The sequence below is a fragment of the Enhydra lutris genome, unplaced genomic scaffold (assembly GCF_002288905.1).
Source record: "Enhydra lutris kenyoni isolate GAN:26980312 unplaced genomic scaffold, ASM228890v2 scaffoldscaffold21, whole genome shotgun sequence".
NCBI classification, from domain to species: Eukaryota; Metazoa; Chordata; class Mammalia; order Carnivora; family Mustelidae; genus Enhydra; species Enhydra lutris.
In genome coordinates, this window is record NW_019154105.1 from 67,769,017 (window position 1) to 67,779,948 (window position 10,932).

At 43.7% G+C, this 10,932-nt stretch overlaps 1 protein-coding gene across 2 annotated transcripts in view; it reads right to left on the reverse strand.

Moving 5' to 3' along the window:
* Window positions 1-10,932, reverse strand: part of LOC111149317 (adducin 1) — an 88,067-nt gene that overhangs the window by 21,832 nt on the left and 55,303 nt on the right. For both annotated transcript variants that reach the window (XM_022506315.1, XM_022506314.1), the window contains exons 4-6: window positions 9,097-9,248; window positions 1,606-1,686; window positions 1,207-1,356 (exon numbers count right to left, since the gene is read on the reverse strand). In XM_022506315.1, the coding sequence (XP_022362023.1) occupies window positions 1,207-1,356; window positions 1,606-1,686; window positions 9,097-9,248 (383 nt within the window). The remainder of the gene's footprint in view (window positions 1-1,206; window positions 1,357-1,605; window positions 1,687-9,096; window positions 9,249-10,932) is intronic.

Sequence of the window (10,932 nt, forward strand, 5' to 3'; positions counted from 1 at the left end):
TGCTCAGCGGGGAGCCTGCTTCGCCCCCCCACCCCTCTGCCTGCTTCTCGGCCTACTTGTGATCTCTCTCTCTCTCTGTGAAATCAATAAATAAAATCTTTTTAAAAAAATTATACAGTAAGCTGTTTGTAACCATATTTTTAAAGGTACTGCTAATAGTTCATTAAAATGCATGGACTTTTTGTGGCTGGAAGAGCACACTTTTTTTTAGAAAAAATTTCAGAAAATGATAGCTCTACTAAAACTCTTATGTTGACATCTAGAACCACATGTTCAAAGTAAAATAACTAAGCCAGACAGATCAAACATCCATTAAAACAATCCCATACGCATGACATTAAAACATCAGGTGAACATTCAGCATTACTGAATCCACGAGGTTATGTGTGGTAAAAATAAGTCCAGAAAGTCATTAGAATATACAATGGGTGATAAAAAGCCAATTCTGGAGAGTTGCAGCGTTTCACTGTCACATGACCATACTAACAACCAGAATGGGCATGTTCAGGCTGGGAGGTCTGGCCTGTGGGCACAAGAAGGGCCCAGGCTTGTTGACTGTGCTGGGGCGGGCTCTGGGGAAGCTCCGGGCTCAGAGGCCAGGTCTCCCAACAGCTTACGAGGTCTGTGCCTTCCTCTTGCCACAGCCGTTCCTCCTCTCCTTCCTATCACGATCCAGCCCCGGAGTCTGCTGGCTTCGGGCAGACATCTAGAGGCTTCCAGGCCTCAACCACCCCCTTCTCACGTCTGCCACCCCTATCTGGCACCCCAGGGACCATGAGCAGGTCCAGGCCTCCTGCATTCCTGTAGCACTTCCCTGAGACCACCGCATCCTCCCCCTGCAGCCTGTCTGGCACCCCCCACAAACCCTCTTCACAGACAAGGAGTCTGCTTACGGCCCTCCCTCTGCAGCTCCCAGCAGTCTTCCCCACACTGAAGTCTGACCTCACCCTCAACACACTCCAACTTTCTGTTAAGTCTAATGGACACTTTCAGATTCACACAGGTTTTCCAAAACTAGAGAGTGTATAGACCCCTTAAAAGGAAAAAAATTCTTTTAAGAAAGTAAACTTAGTCAAAGACTTTTTCTACTCCACAAAACCAGGCTTATTGACTTGTTGCCTCAAGAGAGCACAACTATGAGGACATGTGAAGCGCCCCTCGCTCCACAGCTTTCACTCTGAGTCGCTCAGGGAGCAGCACACTCACCGCAGCCCCTGCCGGCGTGTGGATGTGCACCACGCACTTGACATCTGGTCGCGCAGCGTAGATGGCAGAGTGTAACACAAAGCCAGCCTGGTTTACTCCTAGGTTAGTACTTCCACGATCTACTATCTCTCCTTGTATATTGACTTTAACCTGAAAATAAGCAAAAAAAAATTTAAGATGTCAAGAGGATTTCAAATGACCCTTCCTAGAAATTATTTCAGCCAAAGTTTAAAGTGTTTATAACTAATTCTAAAGCTTTTTTTTTTCTGAGTTTATCACATAAAACACAAACTTTGTCCTCTTTCTTGGGTTTTATAGGTCTCATGGGATTAAAAGGTATTTAATTATCAACTATGACCTAGACACACATGATACCCAAGAGGAAAAGGATATTCTTACCAAACTGGATGCAGTCACTTCACTATAGAGAAGTCCAAAGGGAACAATGAGGAAATGTTCCTGCTCGGAGCTCACTCTGGTCTGTAAGGAAAATTGCTGAGTCAGCTCAAAAATCCAACTGAAATTATTCGCATCTCTTTCTATCCAAACTCACAGGTTTATTGTGCGCATTCTGTGAGCTACGCAGGAAAGCCCGTAGGTACAGCGTCTGTCACGGAACTACAAGGACTGGAAGCTTCCATCATCATACTGTAGTCACGTCTCGGGTATATAACGTGCATCCTGGTCGCATTCATGACAAATGACTTCATAAAGAGGAAACCTGGTAGCTACAAAGCCAGTACCACATGCAGAAAGACACCACTCCTCAGGCATATCATGGTGAAAACCAAAACTTACTTTTGTCCAAAGGGACTTTGTCTTTAGTGCTCAAAACCCACAGGCTAGTGAATAATCCTAACAAGCACAAAAAACAGAGGGGTCTTCCTTATGGCCTGATGGATTTCAAAGTCTCAACCACACCCCATTACCACGCCCCTGGTCAGTTTGCTCCTTCCTCAAAGGCTTTCTTTCTACAATTCATTCAGTACCAATGTGGCACATGCTACGTACCTGTGTTAGATGCTCGTACTACCACAGGAAAAAAGAGTCCTGCCCTCTAAAAACTCAGTTTAGTCTTTATGATGATTTTGGGAGACTCAAACGATTTCCCAAAGCCATCATATTAGAACACGTTTACTGCTAGTCAAAGAGCTCCAACAGGGACGAGGCTGGTCATTTGTTGTAGCGTTCATGAGAAAGGAATTACAGTGTTTAGCCTAACTTCCTAACCAGTGTGGTGACTTCTGTAGTAGCCTGAACAGAAGCACACACAGGGTCTGCTGAGGCAGATGTCATGGTGGGCACCACATCCCCACTCTCCTGCCTCATTTCTTCATTCAGCAAACAGCCACTGACCGCCAGCTCCACCACAGGGGGCTAGGCTACAGATGGAAATAACTCTGGAGACCTAGTCATCAAACATTCTCTCTCACACTGAGCAGAAACCTGTCTTCCTCAACTTTTCATCACTCTTTCTAGTATGCAACACTGTACAAACCCAACTCCCCACTTCTACAATTTAGTTCTCAGACACCTGAAACTACCCGACCTCTTCATGTCAGCTTTGTGCTAAATTTACTTGATCCCTGAAGTATAGCATAACTCTGATCCACAATCACGGTAAGACCTTAGTTAGAATCCTAGCTCTGCCAGGTATAGGCCAGGCTCATTTGGGACAGTGCGTTCCCAGTCTCCTTATCCTTTTTTTTTTCTTTTTAATATTTTATTTATTTGACAGAGAGACACAGCAAAAGAAGGAACACAAACAGGAGGAGTGGGAGAGAGAGAAGCAGGCTTCCCATAGAGCAGGGAGCCCGATGCAGAGCTTGACCCCAAGACCCAAGGATCACGACCCCAGCAAAAGGCAGAAGCCTAACAACTGAGCCACCCAGGTGCCCCTCCCCGCCGGCATCCTTATTCTTAAAGAGGGAATGATAAGAGCTCCTACTCACAAAGCAGTAAACAGCATCTCCCCACGAGTACTAGCAGTAGGAGCAACAGTAGTAAATCATGACCATGAATGAGTCTGTTCTAAATCCACCTCTGTGATGTCCACTCTCTGTAAATCCCCATTTCCCCATTCTCATGGTTGTTTCAAAAATGCCCACGTGATTTCCACCTTTACCGAAAATATTTTCCCATTAATGGTGAGTTTAGTGAGGCTTATTTCTAAATTCAGTTCTTGTATTTTAAAAAGTGTACATCTTTTTATCTAAAATAAAACTAACTAGACAATTATCCCAATTCCCAAGTTGGATCAAAACAGAAAACAAGGAATTCCTTTGTGCATTTATTGGTTAGAATGAAAAAAAAAAAAAAAAAAAGGCTGGAAATAAGAAAAAATTAAACACCAGATATATTTACTTCCTTCAACAGTTTTTATCTCACACAACGTATAAAAAGTGTTTAGAGGGTACGTGTACAATTTAAGTATAATAATAAATCAAACACTCTCTAGTTTCCCGGAAGCTTGTCTCTTCCCTGTTCCCCAGAAGTAACCACTATCCTGAATTATGTGTTCAGCACCTTCTTCCTTGACTTTACAGTTTTACCTAATAAATATTCATCCTGAAGCCATATCTTGTTTAATTTTTATCTGATTATGAACCTCAAATAATTGGAATCATACTGCATTTTTCAGTGACCTTTCTTCCTCCACATTATTTCTGAGATTCCTCCACATTATGATACTCATGATACTGGATGAATACACAACAAATGTGTCCATTCTTCTGTCAATGCCCATGGCTCCTGTTTTGCTACATAACCCAATGCTGGGAACGTTCTTGTACCTGTCTCCCAGCATACATGGTCAGGTTTTTTCAGAGACACTAAATTATCTCCAAAGGGCCTAACTAAATGTACACTCCTTCCAGCAGTGTATGGGAGCTCCGTGTTTCTACTGCCATCTTCTTTAAAAATTACAATCTAGGGGCACCTGGGTTAAGCATCTACCTTCAGCCTAGGTCATGATCCCAGGGTCCTGGGATCGAGCCCCACATAGGCAGCCTGCTTCTCCCTCTCCCTCTATCCATCCCTCCCACTCATGCTCTCTCTCTCAAATAAATAAAATCTTTAAAATTAAAAAAAAAAAAATTCTGAGGGTGCCTTGGTGGCTCAGTGGGTTAAAGCCTCTGCCTTTGGCTCAGGTCATGATCTCAGGGTCCTGGGATCGAGCCCCGCATCAGGCTCTCTGCTCAGCGGGGAGGCTGCTTCCCCCTCTCTCTCTGCCTGCCTCTTTGCCTACTTGTGATGTCTGTCAAAAATAATAAAATAAATCTTAAAAAAGTAAAATAAAATGACTTTTAAAAGGCAGTGGGATGTGGCCTGACCAATTTAAAAAAAATTCTGAATTCGCTGGATTGCTTTGTGGATATAAATATATAACTTTCCAATTTCGATTTTTCAGTCCAACTGTGTCAGCGTCAATTACAATCCACAATGCGGACTCTTCTCCGTCTCTGATTTCAGTACATGAGATCCGGCTCCGGGTTCTGTTCTGTCCCTTCCTTTGCGCAAAGCACACTATTCTAATTACCATCACTTTATAAGTTGACAGTCGTTAGGAAAAACTCCTTACTTAGTTCATCTTAGCTACTCTTGGACTTTTTGTCTTCCATATAAATTTTAAAAGCATGCTATCAGGTTCCACGTTAAAAACCTACTACAAAGCCAATAACATGCTTCCCTATCACCATGCAGACCTTGTGCATATAGTTACTAGCAGTATACACTGTATGCTCTCTTGCTTATAATGACTTCTCATTTCTTCACATGGTCTTTGTAACGTTGTTCATAGCATACAACATTCTCTCAAACTGGTGTTAATAACGGGGCCACATCCCACCTACGCCTGGATATTTAGACTCAAATTCTATTATAAAGAATACTAACAGTTTTTCTTCCTTGACTTAAGAGCCTAGCAAATCTAGGGATACCTGGATGGCTCACTCGGTTGGGCGCCTGGCTCTTGCTTTCGGCTCAGGTAATGATCTCGGGGTCCTGGGATGGAGCCCTGTGATGGGCTTCCACTCAGTGCGGAGTCTGCTTCTCCCTCTTCCTCTGTCCCTCCCCCTGCTCGTGCTCTCTCTTGCTCTCTCAAACAAAATGTATCTCAAAAAAAAAAAAAAAAAAAGCCTATCAAATCTACATATTTTAGTAGAAAAAAGCTTAAAATATACAATTTTCTGAGTCTGAAGCAAAAAAGAAAAAAGTGCTGGGGCACCTGAGTGGCTCACTTTTTGTTAAGCATCTGACTTGTGATTTGGCTCAGGTTATGATCTCAGTGTTGTGAGATCGAGCCTGCATCTGGCTCCATGCTGGGTGTGGAGCCTGCTTGAGATTCTCTTTTTCTCTCCTTTTGCCCCTCCCCACCACATGCGCACACATGCACACGCGAGCGCACGCGCTCTCTCTCTAAATAATAAAGGCAAAAGTACTAAATATAGGTGTGAAGTAAACAAGAGCAGAGAATATCTGCAAGAAAGTTTCCGAAGGGCTGGTGCCACCCTCACTGCATATGTTCCTACACACTTGTCTGTCCCCTTGTCTGTCCAGAAGGACTGAGCACTCACATCGAAGATTTTAAGGTCACTCCCTAAAAACCAAGGACACCCAACACAGCCTCTCTGGTAAAGATCTACACCATGTCCCAGAAGCACAGCACACTGGCCACAAAGGTGGGCTCCAGCCCACCCCCAAGGCTTAGCACACCCCACAGTTGACACTGGAGCTGAACCAAGAGGCATTTAGAGGTGGAAAGGCCTCAGCATTAGCTAAGTGCCACCACGAGGAGAAGTCCAACTCCCATGCTAACTGGGCCACCGTGGCTTCTGACAACACCCCAAAGCTTCTCGAAACCTGATGTGATCTTAAGACAGAGATCTAATTCAGACAATCATCTCCAATCCTCCAATGCCTGCTAGTGCTCTTAACTCCCTTCAGCAGAAAATCCCTAGGCCCCCTTTCAAAGAAAGGGCACAGTGACCTGGTAGTACTTTTTGGTTGCACTGACAAATACTGTTAATATTTATTTTCTGTTAAGAGTTTATATAACACTTAGATTGTAAAACAAAAAATGAGTGCCATAAGTAGTTAAAAAAATAAGAACAAAACTTTCTTCCTCAAAGATTCTCTAGTTCACAAGATACAGGAAATATTTTTGTGCTTCAGTATCTTTTCTACTCATAAGTATTAAAGGCCACACAGATCATCTACAAAAGAGTGAACACTGACTAATGTTTTAATTCTGCCAAGTACTAAATAAAGGGGGTAATGGGTGGCAAAAGCAATTTCAGCAAGTTAAACTTAAACAGCATTCATAGTGGGGACTACTGGTAAACAGCATTTTAAACCCCCAAAGAATATGAAGCTGTTAGTAAAGCCAAGGATTACATTTCTGATTGTAGATGTGACATTTTCATGGAACTTAGCCAACCAATGAGCATTAAACTCCCTCCACAGAGCACTCCGTCAAGCAGGATCAGTCACAGATGCCGGCAATTCTCACGCAGGCGCCAGGGACAGAACTAAAGAACTGGCAGAAGTGGCAGGCTAAGTGGACCCTCCAACCAAGCACCACAAGGCACCACGGAGTTCCCAGTTCCTGTTTGATATTTTTACTGAGGCCAGATTTTGGGTTGTTATGTACCTACAGAAGCACCCTTCACAGACTCAATGTTCCTGTGAGTGGAGATGGATGGCAGACAAGCAAATGGAAAGTATGGGTGATAGTAACTGCTTTGGGGGAAATGAAGTAGGTGTGCTAGGTGGAGGTAATATCCTACAGGCCTGACCGTGTGGACACGACAGGGCCAGGTTTGCATTTTCAAAGGCAAACTTTAGCGGCAACGTGGGGAAGAGACAGAGGAGAGGGTAATACGACATCTCTGGCCAAGATCCATCCCATGTCCTGGAAGCACAGTGCACTGGCCAAAAAGGTGGGCTCCAGACCACCCTCCTCCTCGGAGGCTTGGCACTCCCCACAGGCTACAATGGAGCGAACCTAGCACCACTACCAGTCCACGTGTGAAAATCACCTACATGTGCGCTGGCTATGAAGAAAAGGGTAAAACAGTCTAAGCGGCTGTTAACAGCAGTGGCCCTAGGGGAGGTGAGAGAACCAGCAGGACTGACTTCTGCAGACGTCTGTGGGAGGCACACTTATTACTAGAAGTAGGCACTATATTAATAATTTGAAATATCCAATAACAGAAATTCAATGAAGAAACAGAGACTGGAATAAGTATAAAAGTCAGAGAAAGAGGTTATCTCAACAGAAGAGCAAAGAGAAAAACAGAAGCCTGACAAGACACTAGGAATCAAAGGTGGCCAAGAGACGGGGTGAAACTCCAACTGGGAAACAAGGTTTGGCTGCAGGTGGTCAGGCGCTCCCACATGCTCTGTGACACACTGTGCTCATTTGCTAGGAGAAAAGAGGTCAAGAGTTTCGAGGACAATAGACAGAGTAGAGAAACACTAGTGAGCTGGCTAAGTGAGACGTCCTACAGTGCCAGGCAGCACTGGGGATTCATTTGCAACTGGGGCTGCAGTCTAAGGAGAAAGCCAGTTGCAAATGAGGCTCCCTGCAGTAGGGTCTGATGCTTGGGGGCAGGGAGGAATAGCACAGTACTGGCAAAGAGTGGCATGGACAGGATACACCATGCTGGACCAAACAGGGAGGAAACTGGGGCCAATGGCTTGGGATGTAGAAAGGACGAGCCAAAAAGGCAGGACTTGTCTCACTCCATGACAGAACCCCAGAGCTAGAATAATGCTTGATACAGAATCAATATTTACAGCAGACACCAAGTAAATACTTACTGAAAGAAGAAAACAAAAGTCCTGATAATGTTAAAAAATAGCTAAAACTGGAGCAGCTAAAGAAAAAACTATGAGATGGGACGCCTGGGTGGCTCAGTCAGTTAAGCGTCTGCCTTCGATTCAGGTCATGATCCCAGGGTCCCGGGGCTGAGTCCCATATCAGACTCCCTGCTCAGTGGGGAGTCTGTTTCTCCCTCCCCCTCTGCCGGCCAATCCCTCTGCTTGTGTTCTCTCTGCCAAATAAAAACAATCTTTTAAAAAGAAAAGAAACTATGAGAAATAGAAGACTTGGGTCAGAACAAGAAATAAAACAAACATCTTCATTCTTTGGTTTTTAGGCATAAAAAGATTTTTGGGATTGGCCTGTACCCTAGTTCCCCTTACCTGTGGGAGAGACATTCCAAGACCCCCAGTGGATGCCAGAAACCACAGACAGTACCAAAACCGATATACACTATTTTCCCCTATGTCTACATACTCATGATAAAGTCTGATTTATAAACTGGGCACAGCAAGAGATTAATAACAATAACAGATAATAAACTAGAATAAGTATAATAATACACTACAGTGAAAGTTGTGTGAATATGGTCTCTCCCTCTCTCTCAAAATGTCTTACTGCCCTGTGCTCACCCTTCTTCTTGCGATGATGTAGGTGAGGAGCTGCAAGAGGTGAGTGCTGTGGGCGTGTGACTGAGCAAGCGGCTACCACTGACCTTGACCATACACCAGAAGCAGGGCCATGTGTTTCCAGACTGGCCGACAGCAAGTTTAACTGAAGCTGCAGAAAGCAAGACCCCAGGTAACAGGGGAAGACTATACTTTGGTAAACGCTCATTTATAAGGTCAGTATGCAAAAAGTGAGTTTTAAAAAACTACTGTCCTTGTAATTTTTAATTCAAACCACATAATTTTCAGATGATTACACTCTGCAGTCAGGAATGAGAAAGAAGGTGTTCCAAGATTGACTTCAGCTCAGTTGACCCTTCCTTCCCTAAACGGGAAGAGGTAGTGCCAGACACGTAATAGTCCATTTATTACTCAGTTACTACCCCATTTAATACTCACTGTGATATGATTGTAGATAAGCTGAGACCATCCAAAGAGATCTGCCAGCCGATAAAATGCTGCCAACTTACACCGCAGTAATTTCTCCCCTTTGTCATAGGCGATCGAATCAGATCCTCTCAGGTCATTCACAGGAGTTACCATACCAAGACCTGAAATAGAAGAGAAACAAACTCAAACACTTACTATTTCTGATGAAATATAACACAAGTAATAATAATCCTGAGATATTAATATTCTACACTGGGCTATGAAGTAAGACTCAAAAACTTCAAAGACTATTTCATAAAAATCATGTTCCCCAACATTAATAGAATTAAGTTAGAAATCAAGAACAAAAATGGTAGCAAAATTTGTGGAATGCAGTAAAGCAATGCTTATAACGGAATTTATAGCAGTAAACATATATATTAGAAAAGAAGAGAGCACCTAGGTGGCTCAGTCCATTAAGCATCTGCCTTCAGCTCAGGTCCTGATCTCAGGGTTCTGGGATCAAATCAACATCAGGCTCCCTGCTCATTGGGAGTCTTCTTCTCCCTCTCCCTCTGTCTCTCTCCCCTGTTCATGCTCTTTCTCTCTCTCAAATGAATAAATAAAGCCTTAAAAAAAAAGTTTAAAAAATGATCTAGGTTTCATCTTACGCAACTAAAAAAGAAAACTAAATCCGAAAAGAGTAAGAAAAAAAAGAATGAAGAAAAAGGAGATATCAAACAGAAAAATAACAGAGGGCACCTGGGTGCTGCTATCAGTTAGGCATCAGACGCTTGGTTTAGGCTCAGCTCGTGATGTCAGGGTCATGGGACAAAGCCCTGCATCAGGCTCCATGCTCAGTGGGGAGTCTGCAGGAGATTCTCTTTCCCTCTCCCTCTGCCCACCCACCCCCACACACATTTGCTCATATTCTCTCTCTTAAGAATAAATCAATGTTTAGAAAAATGAAAATAGAGAAAAACATTTAATATTGAGAGGATTAAAACCAAAATAATGAAATCAAAAGAAATGAAACACGAAATGAAAGGAAACAAAATAAAAGACACTTCTAAGCAGACTCCAACAAAACACGGCAGAAGCAGAAGTCACCAGTAAGAAGCAACAGAGAAGGGACATCACTACATACCCTACCGACATTAAAAGGATAATAACAGGATAATATGAACAACTATACCAGCACATGTTTTAATTTACATGAAACAGACAAAATCCTAGAAAGACATAAGCTACCAAAGCTCACTCCAGAAGAAACAGACATGCTGAATAGCCCTGTTTCCATTAAGCTGAATTTGCAGTTAAAAACGTTTCCATAGGGGCGCCTGGGTGGCTCAGTGGGTTGGGCCGCTGCCTTCGGCTCAGGTCATGATCCCAGGTCCTGGGTTCAAGCCCCACATCGGGCTTTCTGCTCAGCGGGGAGCCTGCTTCCTCCTCTCTCTCTGCCTGCCTCTCTGCCTACTTGTGATTTCTCTCTGTCAAATAAATAAATAAAATCTTAAAAAAAAAAAAAAGTTTCCATAAAGAAAAGTCCTGGGCCAGGGGAGCTTCAGGGGGCTCAGTGGGTTAAGCATCCACTCTTGATTTTTTTTTTTTTAAAGATTTTATTTATTTATTTGACAGAGAGAGAGAGATCACAAGTAGACGGAGAGGCAGGCAGAGAGAGAGAGAGAGAGAGAGAGGGAAGCAGGCTCCCTGCGGAGCAGAGACGCGCTGCGGGACTCGATCCCAGGACCCTGAGATCATGACCTGAGCCGAAGGCAGCGGCTTAACCCACTGAGCCACCCAGGCGCCCCCACTCTTTATTTTAACTGGAGTTGTGGTCTCAGGGTTGTGGGATCAAACCCTACA